This window comes from Anomaloglossus baeobatrachus, chromosome 3, assembly GCF_048569485.1.
Source record: "Anomaloglossus baeobatrachus isolate aAnoBae1 chromosome 3, aAnoBae1.hap1, whole genome shotgun sequence".
NCBI lineage: Eukaryota > Metazoa > Chordata > Amphibia > Anura > Aromobatidae > Anomaloglossus > Anomaloglossus baeobatrachus.
The window spans coordinates 10,129,582-10,149,563 of NC_134355.1; the positions used below are offsets into that span (position 1 = coordinate 10,129,582).

At 52.4% G+C, this 19,982-nt stretch overlaps 1 protein-coding gene across 1 annotated transcript in view; it reads left to right on the forward strand.

The window, feature by feature from the left end:
- Nucleotides 1-19,982, forward strand: part of ZFAND3 (zinc finger AN1-type containing 3) — a 245,594-nt gene that overhangs the window by 200,347 nt on the left and 25,265 nt on the right. Inside the window, exon 5 of the mRNA XM_075338982.1 lies at nt 9,045-9,209. Within this exon, the coding sequence (XP_075195097.1) occupies nt 9,045-9,209 (165 nt within the window). The remainder of the gene's footprint in view (nt 1-9,044; nt 9,210-19,982) is intronic.

The window sequence follows — 19,982 nt, forward strand, 5'->3', positions numbered from 1 at the left end:
GTGTAAAGGAAGTTGATAATTGTCGTCTGGCAGCGAAAACGTGACATGAAAAATGCTGTTGCACACTCAAGCAGAAGTGATTCAGCCAATAACAGAGAAAGGCTGCTTAATGCTAAATTGCAACTCCCAGCATTTTTCACGTCACGTTTTCGTTGCCAGGGTCCTGTACACACAGCCGCTCTGCCTCTTGTATGGAGCGGGGCCCTGTACACACAGCCGCTCTGCCTCTTGTATGGAGCAGGGTCCTGTACACACAGCCGCTCTGCCTCTTGTATGGAGCAGACCCCTGTACACACAGCCGCTCTGCCTCTTGTATGGAGCAGACCCCTGTACACACAGCCGCTCTGCCTCTTGTATGGAGCAGACCCCTGTACACACAGCCGCTCTGCCTCTTGTATGGAGCGGGGCCCTGTACACACAGCCGCTCTGCCTCTTGTATGGAGCAGGGTCCTGTACACACAGCCGCTCTGCCTCTTGTATGGAGCAGGGCCCTGTACACACAGCCGCTCTGCCTCTTGTATGGAGCAGGGCCCTGTACACACAGCCGCTCTGCCTCTTGTATGGAGCATGGTCCTGTACACACAGCCGCTCTGCCTCTTGTATGGAGCAGACCCTTGTACACACAGCCGCTCTGCCTCTTGTATGGAGCGGGGCCTTGTACACACAGCCGCTCTGCCTCTTGTATGGAGCGGGGCCTTGTACACACAGCCGCTCTGCCTCTTGTATGGAGCGGGGCCCTGTACACACAGCCGCTCTGCTTCTATGGAGCAGACCCCTGTACACACAGCCGCTCTGCCTCTTGTATGGAGCGGGGCCCTGTACACACAGCCGCTCTGCTTCTTGTATGGAGCAGGGCCCTGTACACACAGCCGCTCTGCTTCTTGTATGGAGCGGGGCCCTGTACACACAGCCGCTCTGCTTCTTGTATGGAGCAGACCCCTGTACACACAGCCGCTCTGCCTCTTGTATGGAGCAGGGTCCTGTACACACAGCCGCTCTGCCTCTTGTATGGAGCGGGCCCCTGTACACACAGCCGCTCTGCTTCTTGTATGGAGCGGGGCCCTGTACACACAGCCGCTCTGCCTCTTGTATGGAGCAGACCCCTGTACACACAGCCGCTCTGCCTCTTGTATGGAGCAGGGTCCTGTACACACAGCCGCTCTGCTTCTTGTATGGAGCGGGGCCCTGTACACACAGCCGCTCTGCTTCTTGTATGGAGCGGGGCCCTGTACACACAGCCGCTCTGCTTCTTGTATGGAGCGGGGCCCTGTACACACAGCCGCTCTGCCTCTTGTATGGAGCGGGCCCCTGTACACACAGAAGCTCTGCTTCTTGTATGGAGCGGGGCCCTGTACACACAGCCGCTCTGCTTCTTGTATGGAGCAGGGCCCTGTACACACAGCCGCTCTGCCTCTTGTATGGAGCAGACCCCTGTACACACAGCCGCTCTGCCTCTTGTATGGAGTGGGGCCCTGTACACACAGCCGCTCTGCCTCTTGTATGGAGCGGGGCCCTGTACACACAGCCGCTCTGCCTCTTGTATGGAGCGGGGCCCTGTACACACAGCCGCTCTGCCTCTTGTATGGAGCAGACCCCTGTACACACAGCCGCTCTGCCTCTTGTATGGAGCAGGGCCCTGTACACACAGCCGCTCTGCCTCTTGTATGGAGCGGGGCCCTGTACACACAGCCGCTCTGCCTCTTGTATGGAGCAGACCCCTGTACACACAGCCGCTCTGCCTCTTGTATGGAGCAGGCCCCTGTACACACAGCCGCTCTGCCTCTTGTATGGAGCGGGTCCATGTACACACAGCTGCTCTGCCTCTTGTATGGAGCGGGCCCCTGTACACACAGCCGCTCTGCCTCTTGTATGGAGCAGGGTCCTGTACACACAGCCGCTCTGCTTCTTGTATGGAGCGGGCCCCTGTACACACAGCCGCTCTGCCTCTTGTATGGAGCAGGGTCCTGTACACACAGCCGCTCTGCTTCTTGTATGGAGCATGGTCCTGTACACACAGCCGCTCTGCCTCTTGTATGGAGCAGGGTCCTGTACACACAGCCGCTCTGCTTCTTGTATGGAGCATGGTCCTGTACACACAGCCGCTCTGCCTCTTGTATGGAGCAGGGTCCTGTACACACAGCCGCTCTGCTTCTTGTATGGAGCATGGTCCTGTACACACAGCCGCTCTGCCTCTTGTATGGAGCAGGGTCCTGTACACACAGCCGCTCTCCCTCTTGTATGGAGCGGGTCCCTGTACACACAGCCGCTCTGCCTCTTGTATGGAGCAGACTCTTGTACACACAGCCGCTCTGCCTCTTGTATGGAGCAGGGTCCTGTACACACAGCCGCTCTGCTTCTTGTATGGAGCGGGGCCCTGTACACACAGCCGCTCTGCTTCTTGTATGGAGCGGGGCCCTGTACACACAGCCGCTCTGCTTCTTGTATGGAGCGGGGCCCTGTACACACAGCCGCTCTGCCTCTTGTATGGAGCGGGCCCCTGTACACACAGAAGCTCTGCTTCTTGTATGGAGCGGGGCCCTGTACACACAGCCGCTCTGCTTCTTGTATGGAGCAGGGCCCTGTACACACAGCCGCTCTGCCTCTTGTATGGAGCAGACCCCTGTACACACAGCCGCTCTGCCTCTTGTATGGAGCGGGGCCCTGTACACACAGCCGCTCTGCCTCTTGTATGGAGCAGGGCCCTGTACACACAGCCGCTCTGCCTCTTGTATGGAGCAGACCCCTGTACACACAGCCGCTCTGCCTCTTGTATGGAGCAGGGCCCTGTACACACAGCCGCTCTGCCTCTTGTATGGAGCGGGGCCCTGTACACACAGCCGCTCTGCCTCTTGTATGGAGCGGGGCCCTGTACACACAGCCGCTCTGCCTCTTGTATGGAGCGGGGCCCTGTACACACAGCCGCTCTGCCTCTTGTATGGAGCAGACCCCTGTACACACAGCCGCTCTGCCTCTTGTATGGAGCAGGGCCCTGTACACACAGCCGCTCTGCCTCTTGTATGGAGCAGACCCCTGTACACACAGCCGCTCTGCCTCTTGTATGGAGCAGGGCCCTATACACACAGCCGCTCTGCCTCTTGTATGGAGTGGGGCCCTGTACACACAGCCGCTCTGCCTCTTGTATGGAGCAGGGCCCTGTACACACAGCCGCTCTGCCTCTTGTATGGAGCGGGGCCCTGTACACACAGCTGCTCTGCCTCTTGTATGGAGCAGACCCCTGTACACACAGCCGCTCTGCCTCTTGTATGGAGCGGGGCCCTGTACACACAGCCGCTCTGCCTCTTGTATGGAGCAGACCCCTGTACACACAGCCGCTCTGCCTCTTGTATGGAGCAGGGCCCTGTACACACAGCCGCTCTGCCTCTTGTATGGAGCGGGGCCCTGTACACACAGCCGCTCTGCCTCTTGTATGGAGCAGGCCCCTGTACACACAGCCGCTCTGCCTCTTGTATGGAGCGGGTCCATGTACACACAGCTGCTCTGCCTCTTGTATGGAGCAGGGTCCTGTACACACAGCCGCTCTGCCTCTTGTATGGAGCAGGGTCCTGTACACACAGCCGCTCTGCTTCTTGTATGGAGCGGGCCCCTGTACACACAGCCGCTCTGCCTCTTGTATGGAGCAGGGTCCTGTACACACAGCCGCTCTGCTTCTTGTATGGAGCATGGTCCTGTACACACAGCCGCTCTGCCTCTTGTATGGAGCAGGGTCCTGTACACACAGCCGCTCTCCCTCTTGTATGGAGCGGGGTCCTGTACACACAGCCGCTCTGCCTCTTGTATGGAGCAGGGTCCTGTACACACAGCCGCTCCGCTTCTTGTATGGAGCGGGTCCCTGTACACACAGCCGCTCTGCCTCTTGTATGGAGCAGATTCTTGTACACACAGGCGCTCTGCTTCTTGTATGGAGCGGGGCCTTGTACACACAGCCGCTCTGCCTCTTGTATGGAGCGGGGCCCTGTACACACAGCCGCTCTGCTTATTGTATGGAGCAGGGTCCTGTACACACAGCCGCTCTCCCTCTTGTATGGAGCGGGTCCCTGTACACACAGCCGCTCTGCCTCTTGTATGGAGCAGACTCTTGTACACACAGCCGCTCTGCCTCTTGTATGGAGCAGGCCCCTGTACACACAGCCGCTCTGCCTCTTGTATGGAGCGGGTCCATGTACACACAGCTGCTCTGCCTCTTGTATGGAGCAGGGTCCTGTACACACAGCCGCTCTGCCTCTTGTATGGAGCAGGGTCCTGTACACACAGCCGCTCTGCTTCTTGTATGGAGCGGGCCCCTGTACACACAGCCGCTCTGCCTCTTGTATGGAGCAGGGTCCTGTACACACAGCCGCTCTGCTTCTTGTATGGAGCATGGTCCTGTACACACAGCCGCTCTGCCTCTTGTATGGAGCAGGGTCCTGTACACACAGCCGCTCTCCCTCTTGTATGGAGCGGGCCCCTGTACACACAGCCGCTCTGCCTCTTGTATGGAGCAGGGTCCTGTACACACAGCCGCTCTGCCTCTTGTATGGAGCGGGGTCCTGTACACACAGCCGCTCTGCCTCTTGTATGGAGCAGGGTCCTGTACACACAGCCGCTCCGCTTCTTGTATGGAGCGGGTCCCTGTACACACAGCCGCTCTGCCTCTTGTATGGAGCAGATTCTTGTACACACAGGCGCTCTGCTTCTTGTATGGAGCGGGGCCTTGTACACACAGCCGCTCTGCCTCTTGTATGGAGCGGGGCCCCTGTACACACAGCCGCTCTGCTTATTGTATGGAGCGGGGCCCTGTACACACAGCCGCTCTGCCTCTTGTATGGAGCAGGGTCCTGTACACACAGCCGCTTTGCTTCTTTTATGGAGCAGACCCCTGTACACACAGCCGCTCCGCTTCTTGTATGGAGCGGTGCCCTGTACACACAGCCGCTCTGCCTCTTGTATGGAGCGGGTCCCTGTACACACAGCCGCTCTGCCTCTTGTATGGAGCGGGTCCCTGTACACACAGCCGCTCTGCCTCTTGTATGGAGCAGGGCCCTGTACACACAGCCGCTCTGCCTCTTGTATGGAGCGGGTCCCTGTACACACAGCCGCTCTGCCTCTTGTATGGAGCGGGTCCGTGTACACACAGCCGCTCTGCCTCTTGTATGGAGCGGGTCCCTGTACACACAGCCGCTCTGCCTCTTGTATGGAGCGGGTCCCTGTACACACAGCCGCTCTGCCTCTTGTATGGAGCGGGTCCCTGTACACACAGCCGCTCTGCCTCTTGTATTGAGCGGGGTCCTGTACACACAGCCGCTCTGCCTCTTGTATGGAGCGGGTCCCTGTACACACAGCCGTGTAGATGCCGTCTATGGAGTCAGGACCGTTTTTGCAAAATCGCTGTCACCATCCAAGGAAATTCCAGAAGAGATGAATGTTTTTAAGATGAAGCACTCAGGAAAAGTTTCCATTTCTGAAGCTCAAGGGCTTTCTCAGAGCGCAGCGCAGCGGGCCATTATCTTCCTACAGAGCGGGCTGGGAGCGGCGGTGAATCTTCCCCGAAGTGGCCCGACTGCCAACAAACCCTCAAGGACACGGAGAAACCTCCCCCAGGGGTTGGGATCTCAGCTCGGATGCACCGAGGCGAGGATGCTACGGTCACTCACAGCAAGCAGAGATCCTGAATCCAGGCGGGATGGGAGCATAGTATAGAGAGTGTTGTACCGGCTGCCGAGCTCCGGGACCCTCCGCCATTCCGGACATCCATTGCTGCCATACAATATCCGTGTATAATAATACATTCCGCTGCAGCCACCGGACGCCACCGGCGCAGATCTCTATCGACAGGCGCACGTCGTATATCAAAGCCGCCAGAACGATGTTATGTTTTACAAATCAGAAATAAAAATAGTATTAACACCTCCGGCGTCCACATCCTCATCCAGCGCCGCTCTACTTGATGGTGTAGAGGAGTCGCCTCGGAGGCGTGGGCGTAGCGGCACGGGGCACGCCTGGGCTCGGGGCTCGGCGTATTTACATTTATATTGTTCCTCAGACACACAGGAGTGTGCGGCGTATCAATCTCCCAGCACTTTCATCCTCGCCGCAGACTGCGCACCACGCTGTGCTTTATTCTCCGCGTACGCTCGGAGATGGCAGAACAGTTGCTGGAAGTGGCGTCATCTGATTACTAACACGAGGCGCGCGTATAAAGCCGGATAATGGAGAAACGGGGGATAGGATGCAGGGATTTCATACAACACAGAATCAGATCGTATGGAAATGATCCGGCCGTGTCCTCCCTCAGATGTATGGGAGTCGTGCTCCGCAGGCAGCACTAATATTATCTGTTCTTACAACATGTGTCGGTAAATATGGCCGTCATCACCGCGCACAATCAGCACCAGCCTCACATGTGAAGTCTGGCCAGAAACCTCTGAAATCTTGTATCTGGAGCTTTTCCGTGGAGACAATTGTGGATTACAATTCATTAAAAGCCTGATATCACTGAGGGCACTAAACCAACCCCCATCAGGGACTGAGAGCACTAAACCAACCCCCCATCAGGGACTGAGGGCACTAAACCAACCACCATCAGGGACTGAGAGCACTAAACAAACCAACATCAGCGACTAAGGACACTAAACCAACCAACATCAGGGACTGAGAGCACTAAACCAACCCCCATCAGGGACTGAGGGCACTAAACCAACCACCATCAGGGACTGAGGGCACTAAACCAACCACCATCAGGGACTGAGAGCACTAAACCAACCACCATCAGGGACTGAGGGCACTAAACCAACCACCATCAGGGACTGAGAGCACTAAACCACCCAACATCAGGGACTGAGAGCACTAAACCACCCAACATCAGCGACTAAGGACTCTAAACCAACCACCATCAGGGACTGAGGGTACTAAACCAACCAACATCAGGGACTGAGGGTACTAAACCAACATCAGGGACTGAGGGCACTAAACCAACCAACATCAGGACTGAGGGCACTAAACCAACCAACATCAGGGACTGAGGGCACTAAACCAACCAACATCAGGGACTGCGGGTACTAAACCAACCAACATCAGGGACTGAGGACACTAAACCAACCAACATCAGGGACTGAGGGCACTAAACCAACCAACATCTGGGACTGAGGGCACTATACCAACCAACATCAGGGGACTGAGGGCACTAAACCAACCAACATCAGGGACTGCGGGTACTAAACCAACCAACATCAGGGACTGAGGGTACTAAACCAACCAACATCAGGGACTGAGGACACTACACCAATCAACATCAGGGACTGATGGCACTAAAACCAACCAACATCAGGGACTGAGGGCACTAACCAACCAACATCAGCAACTAAGGGCACTAACCAACCAACATCAGGGACTGAGGACACTAAACCAACATCAGGGACTGAGGGCACTAAACCAACCACCATCAGGGACTGAGAGCACTAAACCAACCACCATCAGGGACTGAGGGCACTAAACCAACCAAAAATCAGGACTGAGAGCACTAAACCAACCAACATAAGGGACTGAGGGCACTATACCAACCAACATCAGCAACTAAGGACACTAAACCAACCAACATCAGGGACTGAGGGCACTAAACCAACCAACATAAGGGGACTGAGGGCACTATACCAACCAACATCAGCAACTAAGGACACTAAACCAACCAACATCAGGGACTGAGAGCACTAAACCAACCACCATCAGGGACTGAGGGCACTAAACCAACCACCATCAGGGACTGAGAGCACTAAACCAACATCAGGGACTGAGGGCACTAAACCAACCAAAATCAGGGACTGAGAGCGCTAAACCAACCAACATAAGGGACTGAGGGCACTATACCAACCAACATCAGGGACTGAGGACACTAACCCAACCAACATCAGGGACCTGAGGATACTAAAGGCCCCGTCACACACAGAGATAAATCTTTGGAAGATCTGTGGTTGCAGTGAAATCATGGACATATTGTTCCATTTGTACACAGCACAAACCTGCCACTGATTGTCCAATTTCACTGCAACCACAGATCTGCCGCAGATTTATCTCTGTGTATGACAGGGCCTTTAACCAACCAGCATCATGGACTGAGGGCACTAAACCAACATCAGGGGCTGAGGGCACTAAACCAACCAACATCAGGGACTGAGGGCACTAAACCAACCAACATCTGGGACTGAGGACACTAAACCAACCAACATCAGGGACTGAGGACACTAAACCAACCAACATCAGGGACTGAGGGTACTAAACCAACCAACATCAGGGACTGAGGGTACTAAACCAACCAACATCAGGGACTGAGGGCACTAAACCAACCAACATCAGGGACTGAGGACACTAACCCAACCAACATCAGGGACTGAGTACACTAAACCAACCAACATCATGGATTGAGGGCACTAAACCAACCAACATCAGGGACTGAGGACACTAACCCAACCACCATCAGGGACTGAGAGCACTAAACCAACCACCATCAGGGACTGAGGACACTAAACCAACCAACATCAGGGACTGAGGACACTAAACCAACCAACATCAGGGACTGAGGGCACTAAACCAACCACCATCAGGGACTGAGGGCACTAACCAACCAACATCAGGGACTGAGGGCACTACCAACCAACATCAGGGACTGAGGGTACTAAACCAACCAACATCAGGGACTGAGGGCACTACACCAATCAACATCAGGGGACTGAGGACACTAAACCAACCAACATCAGGGACTGATGACACTAAACCTCACAGTATATATGTGTGTATGTATGTATGTGTATGTGTGTGTGTGTGTGTGTGTGTGTGTATATAGATATAGATCGCGATTATCCAGAAAGTTGAGCTGATTCCACGCGGACCCCCGAGCTCTAGGACGTGTTTGTGCTGGGTCCTCCGTGTACAGGGGCTGGTCGGAGGGAGGTCCTGTGAAGGCTTGATGTATACGAGTGTGTACAGTCACCCTCATTCTCCCCGGATCTGTGTAACGTCCCCCATTATTCACTGATACAATGTTTCCCTTCCAGATTCCCAGTCAGAGGACGACGCTTCCCCCATGAAACGGCCTCGACTACTAGACAGTGGGCAAGGAGCCGACAGCAACCGCCCCAAACAGAAGAGCCGGCGCCGCTGCTTCCGCTGCCAAATAAAACTGGAGTTGGTGCAACAGGAGTTGGGGTACTGTCGCTGCGGTGAGTGCACCACAAATACCCAATGTTCACGCCTCTCACCAATACTCTGGACTATGGGACATTTCATTGGTCACAGCTTCTGCTTGTAGTATGGAAATCTTATATTAATCCAATCGCCTCCAGAGCAGCATTCACAATTCTGCTGTATTTCTGTTAGATTTAAGAATATAGGTTTTTCAAATCCCTCCCTCCTGATTCACTGCATTGGGAGAGATGTGACGCCCAGGTCAGACGCCGCACTGCATCAAACTGGAGGAGGAGAGCTCTCAATGCAGCTCTGGATGTGACTGGAGCAGGAGAATTGTGAATGCAGCTCCAGATGTGACTAAAGAATGAGAATTGTGATTGGAGTATTGGAATTTTGAATGCAGCTTTGAATATGACTGGAGTTTGAGAATTGTGAATGCAGCTCTGGATATGACTGGAGTATTGGAATTGTGAATGCAGCTCCAGATGTGAGTGAATGATAAGAATTGTGAATGCAGCTCTGGATGTGGATGGAGTATTGGAATTGTGAATGAAGCTCTGAATGTGGCTGGGATATTGGAATTTTGAATGCAGGTCTGGATGTGACTGGAGTATTGGAATTTTGAATGCAGCTCTGGATGTGACTGGAGTATTGGAATTTTGAATGCACGTCTGGATGTGGCTGGAATATTGGACTTGTGAATGCAGCTCTGGGTGTGGCTGGAGTGTAATCTGGTTCTCTGTAGTTACGATTGTGGAATATTGTGAATGCAGCTCTGGGTGTGGCTGGAGTATTGGAATTGTGAATGCAGCTGTTGGTGTGGCTGGAGTGGAATCTGGTTCTCTGTCATGATGATTGTGGAATATTGTGAGTGCAGATCTGAATATGACTGGAGTATTGGAATTGTGAATACAGCTGTGGATGTGACTGGAGTATTGGCATTGTTAATGCAGCTGTGGATGTGACTGGAGTATTGGACCTGTGAATACAGCTCTGGATGTGGCTGGAGTATTGGAATTGTGAATGCAGCTCTGGGTGTGGCTGGAGTATTGGAATTGTGAATGCACGTCTGGATGTGGCTGGAGTATTGGAATTGTGAATGCAGCTCTGGGTGTGGCTGGAGTGTAATCTGTTTCTCTGTAGTTACGATTGTGGAATATTGTGAATGCAGCTCTGGATGTGACTTAAGTACAATCACAATGAACTGAAAATGGTGAAAAATAAGTAACTTAGTGTTAGCTGTGGATCCGATGTAAGCTGGGCAGTAGCGGATGAGGCAGCTTCCTGCACAGACCCCCCCAGACCACCAGGACGCCCCCCAGGTCACCGCTCTGCACCATTATCATTCTGCTGATTACAGCTCAGAAATTACCATTAAACATTCATCAAAATGATTTTCCCAGAAGCCAAAATGTATGTTAATGAGATAAATGTGCATCATTAATGAGCTGTATAGAGAAGCCGCGTCCCCAGGTGGCGGATCTCCGGATAACCCCGACACCACCGGTAACCGTGACAAGCCCGGGGTCCGGGGGTCCCTAACAGACAGTGCTATGTACTGGGCAGTATCCTCTCGGGTGATGCTCAGGGGCGGAGCTGCGCTTAAAGGAATTCTCCATTCTTTTGTACTCTCCTTATAACAAAACTTCTGCAGCTTTTTTCAGTCTTGGTTCTTTGTTTCTTCTGCTGTCAGGGAATGGTAACATTAGGCCTTGTGCGCACGCTGCCTGTTTTTGTGCGTTTTTTCGGGCGCAGTTTTGATCCCAAAGCTGCATGTGTGGCGCCCTGGACAAGCCAGGACGTCACAGGTACTGCAACAACACACCCCACACCCCGGCTAGGCACATCGAAGTCAGACACAAATCCTTGTTGCCTCCCTCCAGGGGCTGATGTCCACACCAGGGGGTGGGCCAGGCGGTTGGCCCCACCCACCGAGGAGTTCACAGTCCTGGAGGCGGGAAAATGAAAAAAGAAAGTTCAGTTTGAGGAGTTGGCGAGTGAAGTGGTAGCGGAGCAGACTGACGGTGTCCGGGTGCGTGGCTTGGGCACATACAGCAAGGTTGGCAGACGGTGGTGACCGTCTGCAGGAGAGGCTGATTGACGTGAACCGTAAGGACCGGGGACGGGCGGTGGCCCGCCGGTACCGGATCGGGGAGCGAAGAGAAGCCAGCACCATTCGGCAGGGCCTACGGACCCCGACCAGGCTAGGAGTCGCCGTAAAACCGGTCAAATCTGTTAGCGAAGGGAACCGCCGGGGTTTCCCAGCAGTCAAGACCCGATTGAAGGCAACCGCTCAAACCGTGAAGGGAAATAGTCACCGCCAAGGCTACACTTCCCAGGGCCAGAGCCTGCGGGCAAAAGGGGCTCCTTCAGCACCCATCCAAGTTGGGGAGCGGGTTACCGGTGGGAAGCCATCGGAATTGAGAACATAACACAGGTGCAGGGAAAGGCAGTCACCACCAACCTACCGGGAGAAGAAACACCGCAGCCGTCTGTGGGACCTGTCCATCCAGCCGTTTGTTTTACCGGAGACTTTGCATTCATCATTGGCAGTGAGTACCACCGTGCCGTGCGGCACTGCGCTGCCCCCGCGACCCTGCACCTCACCAGGCCCCGTAACCCACCTCCCATTCCTCCCTCACCGGGCCCCGGGACAACCAACCCCCCCTATCCACGGAGGGGAGAAACAACATCCAAGCTGCTCCCTGTCACCGCTCCCGGGATCCCCGTCCAGAGGAGCGGTGGTGTCACAACCTCACCACAACCGTGGGTGGCGTCACGGACAATAAATCCCCAAAACCATTCCCCTTTTTACTCACGGGCGAGGAGCGCCGCTCGAGTCCCCGGATCCGGCCCACCCCTCGAGCCACCGAGCAGAAAGCGAAGCAGCAGCAGCGCCGGACCCGAGCGTGGTGAGCGCAGCGTCCCCTCCTCCGCCCGCGACACATGCATTTCCTTCCCCAGGAAAGAGATTTCATTTTTGCTGTGCACATGTTGCGTTTTTGTTTTTTTTTGGCTGCATCTTTGTGGTGACCAGAAAGATGCAACATGTAATTTCTTTTTGGGTGTTATCCCTGCATTTCGGAGGACTGGCAGATCAATTCCCCGCTGACTGTAGGTTGGCGAGCGATTGATCCCTGGTATCTGGCCGGAAGCCGGTCCCCATATAAAGTCTATGAGGACCAGAATTCGGCGCAAAGGGGTAGGAACAAGCGTTTCATAGTTACCGAGTCACCGGGGCGGCTGTCACACTGCTCCCTCGACCTCTCATTCTTCTACCCAGGCCGCTCATTAGGCTCATACATATTCACTGCGTCCCCCGCCCACCAGCGTCTGTGATTGGTTGCAGTCAGATAAGCCCCCACGCTGAGTGACAGCATGTCTGAGGCTTCCAATCATAGACACTGTTGGGCGGGTCTATATCTTACAGTAAAATAAATTGAAAAAAATTCCCCACATATTTTGATACGAGCACAGATAAAGCCCGACAGCTGGGGGCTGGTATGCTCAGGCTGGGGATACACATGGTTATTGGGCACCCTCCAGCCTAAACATATCAGCTAGCAGCTGCCTGGAATTGCCGCATCCATTAGATGCGACAGTCTCGGCACTTTACCCAGCTCTTCCCGATTGCCCTGGTGAGGTGACAATCAGGGTAATGAAGGAGGTAATGGCAGCCAACAGCAGCCACTAAGTCCTGGATTAGTAATGGGAGGTGCCTATAAGACCCCCAAATCACTAATCTGTAAGTGAAAGTAAATAAACACAAACACTGAAATTATGCTTTATTTGAAATAAAAGACAAAAAAATCCATCCTCTTTCACCACTTTATTAACCCCAAAACACCCCTCCACGTCCGACATAATCCACACGAGGTCCCACGATGGTTCCAGCACTGCTACATCTGAATCTCACAGCTAGAGTGATAGAACATGACTGCCCGCTGTGAGCTCCACGCAGACTGAAGTGGGCCGCGCAATCAGTGATGTCACTTAGGTTAGCCGTGGCCACAGCTGTCCTCCACTTGTGACCGCAAATCACCTGCCTGAGTGACGTTACCGCTGATTGCGCGGCTCAATTCAGTTGCTGCATGGAGCTCACAGCGGGCAGTCATGTTCTAGCATTTTTGCCGTGGGTGCGTTTTTTTGGGGGCCAAAGATGCAGCGTGTGCACATAGCATAATACTCACAACTGGAGGAATGTTGCAATTGTGTCCAGTCCATACGATCCTCGAAACCGCTCAAACTCCAGACTGCTACAATGTATCAATGAAGGTAAAGGGATGTGTGCAGCTGAAACTGATACATTGTACCAACCCCCCAGCTGTGCGAGCAGGAATCGATCCAGGTGGAGGACAAGGAGTGTTGGGCCCGTACGATGGGGCCCCCCGGTATTGGCCCAGGATTCCGCCTGCGGGGCCACAGGGGGCGGAGGAGCAGCTTTGCCCCTATTACGGGTTATTAAGCTCTGGCAGGAAGTCGCGGCTCATAAATAATGCTTAAGAGGCTTTGCTTTATAAATTGAACGTGTTGTGAATTGCGCTCGGCCCCTTTGTAGCCCTCGGAGCCCGAAGCAGCGAGAACAGAAGATGTCATTTTCATTACTTTTTAATGAGGTGCCAATTAAAGCCAAAGAGAGGGCTCAGGAGAGCCGGAGCCACCAGCCCCCGCCCCCCGGTCTTTACACCTCCCTGGTTTTTTGTGTGCTTGGTTGTCCATGAGTCTTCGCCCTGGAGCCCACTACGGGAACGCTGCCAAGCGAAGGAGGGAGAGATTCATTAAATTACAATCTCATCTGCTGCGCATACAGACAAATTCCACTCCGCTTTGATCTTCAAAAGAGCAATTTGTAGGATGAGTTGTGCGCGCCCTCACCCAGCCGAGCGGGAGCGGCCGGGGAATCGCTAATTGTTTAGGATCCTTGCTTCATGCTGGAACAGCGCAAAGTGGAGGTGCGGATACACATCAGACTAAAGTCGGCTGAGCCGCCGATATCGATGGCGGCAGACGTCAGTGCGGTGATTGTGGGGGTGCCGGCCGGGCGGGAGCGATGTCCATCAGACTGCCCATCACACCGAGAAGCCGCCGGCCGATCGCACCTGTGTACGGGACAGGCTGACGACCGAATTATTAGCCAAAGCATCGTCCTGCCACCGCCATCTGCTGCTCAACCGCACTCCACTGCTAAGAGGGCGCTCCCCACACCCCTGGATGGCAAAAGAAGAGCTCTGCCGGTACTCTGACCTGTGATCGCCCCCTGCAGTGTACTGATGGTACTCTGACCTGTGATCGCCCCCTGCAGTGTACTGATGGTACTCTGACCTGTGATCGCCCCCTGCAGTGTACTGATGGTACTCTGACCTGTGATCGCCCCCTGCAGTGTACTGATGGTACTCTGACCTGTGATCGCCCCCTGCAGTGCACTGATGGTACTCTGACCTGTGATCGCCCCCTGCAGTGTACTGATGGTATCTGACCTGTGATCGCCCCTGCAGTGTACTGATGGTACTCTGACCTGTGATTGCCCCCTGCAGTGTACTGATGGTACTCTGACCTGTGATCGCCCCCTTCAGTGTACTGATGGTACTCTGACCTGTGATCGCCCCCTGCAGTGCACTGATGGTACTCTGACCTGTGATCGTCCCCTGCATTGCATTGATGGTATCTGACCTGTGATCGCCCCCTGCAGTGTACTGATGGTCCTCTGACCTGTGATCGCCCCCTGCAGTGTACTGATGGTCTCTGACCTGTGATCGCCCCTGCAGTGTACTGATGGCATCTGACCTGTGATCGCCCCCTGCAGTGTACTGATGGCATCTGACCTGTGATCACCCCCTGCAGTGTACTGATGGTATCTGACCTGTGATCGCCCCCTGCAGTGTACTGATGGTATCTGACCTATGATCGCCCCCTGCAGTGCACTGATGGTACTCTGACCTGTGATCGTCCCCTGCAGTGTACTGATGGTATCTGACCTGTGATCGCCCGTGCAGTGTACTGATGGTACTCTGACCTGTGATCGCCCCCTGCAGTGTACTGATGGTATCTGACCTGTGATCGCCCCCTGCAGTGTACTGATGGTACTCTGACCTGTGATCGCCCCCTTCAGTGTACTGATGGTACTCTGACCTGTGATCGCCCCCTGCAGTGCACTGATGGTACTCTGACCTGTGATCGTCCCCTGCATTGCATTGATGGTATCTGACCTGTGATCGCCCCCTGCAGTGCACTGATGGTATCTGACCTGTGATCGCCCCCTGCAGTGTACTGATGGTCCTCTGACCTGTGATCACCCCCTGCAGTGCACTGATGGTATCTGACCTGTGATCACCCCCTGCAGTGTACTGATGGTATCTGACCTGTGATCGCCCCCTGCAGTGTACTGATGGTATCTGACCTGTGATCGTCCCCTGCAGTGTACTGATGGTATCTGACCTGTGATCTCCCCCTGCAGTGTACTGATGGTACTCTGACCTGTGATCGCCCCCTGCAGTGCACTGATGGTACTCTGACCTGTGATCACCCCCTGCAGTGCACTGATGGTACTCTGACCTGTGATCGCCCCCTGCAGTGCACTGATGGTACTCTGACCTGTGATCGCCCCCTGCAGTGCACTGATGGTACTCTGACCTGTGATCACCCCCTGCAGTGTACTGATGGTATCTGACCTGTGATCGCCCCCTGCAGTGCACTGATGGTACTCTGACCTGTGATCACCCCCTGCAGTGCACTGATGGTACTCTGACCTGTGATCGCCCCCTGCAGTGCACTGATGGTACTCTGACCTGTGATCGTCCCCTGCTTTGCATTGATGGTATCTGACCTGTGATCGCCCCCTGCAGTGCACTGATGGTATCTGACCTGTGATCGCCCCCTGCAGTGTACTGATGGTATCTGACCTGTGATCACCCCCTGCAGTGCACTGATGGTATCTGACCTGTGATCGCCCCCTGCAGTGCACTGATGGTCCTCTGACCTGTGATCGCCCCCTGCAGTGTACTGATGGAACTCTGACCTGTGATCGCCCCCTGCAGTGCACTGATGGTACTCTGACCTGTGATCGCCCCCTGCAGTGTACTGATGGTACTCTGACCTGTGATCGCCCCCTGCAGTGCACTGATGGTATCTGACCTGTGATCGCCCCCTGCAGTGTACTGATGGTACTCTGACCTGTGATCGCCCCCTGCAGTGTACTGATGGTACTCTGACCTGTGATCGCCCCCTGCAGTGCACTGATGGTATCTGACCTGTGATCGCCCCCTGCAGTGCACTGATGGTATCTGACCTGTGATCGCCCCCTGCAGTGCACTGATGGTATCTGACCTGTGATCGCCCTCTGCAGTGTACTGATGGTACTCTGACCTGTGATCGCCCCCTGCAGTGTACTGATGGTACTCTGACCTGTGATCGCCCCCTGCAGTGCACTGATGGTATCTGACCTGTGATCGCCCCCTGCAGTGCACTGATGGTATCTGACCTGTGATCGCCCCCTGCAGTGCACTGATGGTATCTGACCTGTGATCGCCCCCTGCAGTGCACTGATGGTATCTGACCTGTGATCGCCCCCTGCAGTGTACTGATGGTACTCTGACCTGTGATCGCCCCCTGCAGTGCACTGATGGTATCTGACCTGTGATCGCCCCCTGCAGTGCACTGATGGTATCTGACCTGTGATCGCCCCCTGCAGTGCACTGATTGCACTTGGCACTTTCTCCTGTCAGTCTGGATTTTCTTATCGTCAGGTCTCTGTTACAATATTACTTGTCTTATTCCGGAGCTGGAAGGTGACTTTAGATGGTGAGAGCCTCCCACGAGCCGTGCACTTAAGAAATCGCTTAAATTGAAACTGCTACAGAAAATGAGACCAGCAGAGTTAAAAGGCGGTGTGTTGGTAAAATCCGCGTAGAACAGATCAGTGTGAGTCCAGTAATATCGCTACCGCCTGCGCGACTCCGCGAGGAAAGCACAGGACCGACGTGACTGAACTGAGAACTGCTCCACTGTGCCGCTGCCTGTGCGGGTGACATTATACCCAATATACACTCTGTACACAGTATACACACTACACACTGCACACAGTATACACACTACACACTATGCACAGTATACACACTACACACTGTACACAGTATACACACTGCACAGAGCATATACACTGTACACAGTATACACTGTACACAGTATTCACACTGCACAGAGCATATACACTGTACACAGTATACACACTACACAGAGCATATACACTGTACACAGTATACACACTGCACAGAGCATACACACTGTACACAGTATACACACTACACAGAGCATACACACTGTACACAGTATACACAGTATACACACTGCACAGAGCATACACACTGTACACAGTATACACACTACACAGAGCATATACACTGTACACAGTATACACACTACACAGAGCATACACACTGTACACAGTATACACACTGCACAGAGCATACACACTGTACACAGTATACACACTGCACAGAGCATACACACTGTACACAGTATACACACTACACAGAGCATACACACTGTACACAGTATACACACTACACAGAGAATACACACTGTACACAGTATACACACTACACAGAGCATACACACTGTACACAGTATACACACTACATATAGCATATACACTGTACACAGTATACACACTACACACTGTACACAGAATACACACTACACAGAGCATATACACTGTACACAGTATACACACTACACAGAGCATATACACTGTACACAGTATACACACTGCACAGAGCATATACACTGTACACAGTATACACACACTGTACACAGTATACACACTGTACACAGTATACACACTACACACTGTACACAGTATACATACACTACACACTGTACACAGTATACACACTATACACTGTACACAGTATACACACTACACTGAGGATATACACTGTACATAGTATATACACTGTACACAGTATACGCACACTACACACTGTACACAGTATACGCACTACACAGAGCATACACACTGTACAAGGTATACACACTACAGAGATATACACTGTACACAGTATACACTCTACACAGAGCATATACACTTTGCACAGTATACACACTGTACACAGTATACACACTATACACTACACAGAGTATATACACTGTACACAGTATACACACTACACAGAGCATATATACTGTGCATAGTATACACACTACGCACTGTACACAGTATACACACTACACAGAGCATATACACTGTACACAGTATACACACTACACAGAGCATACGCACTGTACAAGGTATACACACTGCAGAGATATACAATGTACACAGTATACACTCTACACAGGACATATACACTTTGCACAGTATACACACTGTACACAGTATACACACTATACACTACACAGAGTATATACACTGTACACAGTATACACACTACACAGAGCATATATACTGTGCATAGTATACACACTACGCACTGTACACAGTATACACACTACACACTGTACACAGTATACACACTACGCACTGTACACAGTATACACACTACACACTGTACACAGTATACACACTACACAGAGCATATACACTGTACACACTACACAGGGCATATACACTGTACACAGTATACACACTACACAGAGCATATATACTGTACACACTACACAGAGCATATACACTGTACACACTACACAGGGCATATACACTGTACACAGTATACACACTACACAGAGCATATACACTGTACACACTACACAGGGCATATACACTGTACACACTACACAGGGCATATACACTGTACACAGTATACACACTACACAGAGCATATACACTGTACACAGTATACACACTACACAGAGCATATACACTGTACACAGTATACACACTACACAGAGCATATACACTGTACACACTACACAGGGCATATACACTGTACACAGTATACACACTACACAGAGCATATACACTGTACACAGTATACACACTACACAGAGCATATACACTGTACACAGTATACACACTACACAGAGCATATACACTGTACACAGTATACACACTACACAGGGCATATACACTGTACACAGTATACACACTACACAGAGCATATACACTGTACACAGTATACACACTACACAGAGCATATACACTGTACACAGTATACACATTATACAGAGCATATACACTACATAGTATACACACTGAACACAGTATACAGACTATACACTACACAGAGCATATACACTGTACATAGTATACACACTGCACAGAGCATATACATTGTACACAGTATACACACTGCACAGAGCATATACACTGTACATAGTATACACACTACACAGAGCATATACACTGTACACAGTATACACACTACACAGAGCATATACACTGTACACAGTATACACACTGCACAGAGCATATACACTGTACACAGTATATACACTGTACATAGTATACACACTACACAGAGCATATACACTGTACACAGTATACACACTGCACAGAGCATATACACTGTACACAGTATACACACTACACAGTATACACATTATACATAGCATATACACTACATAGTATACACACTGAACACAATATACGCACTATACACTGTAAACAGTATACACATTATACAGAGCATATACACTGTACATAGTATACACACTACACACTGTACACAGTATACACACTACACACTGTACACAGTATACACATTATACAGAGCATATACACTACATAGTATACACACTGAACACAGTATACACACTATACACTACACAGAGCATATACACTGTACACAGTATACACACTGCACAGAGCA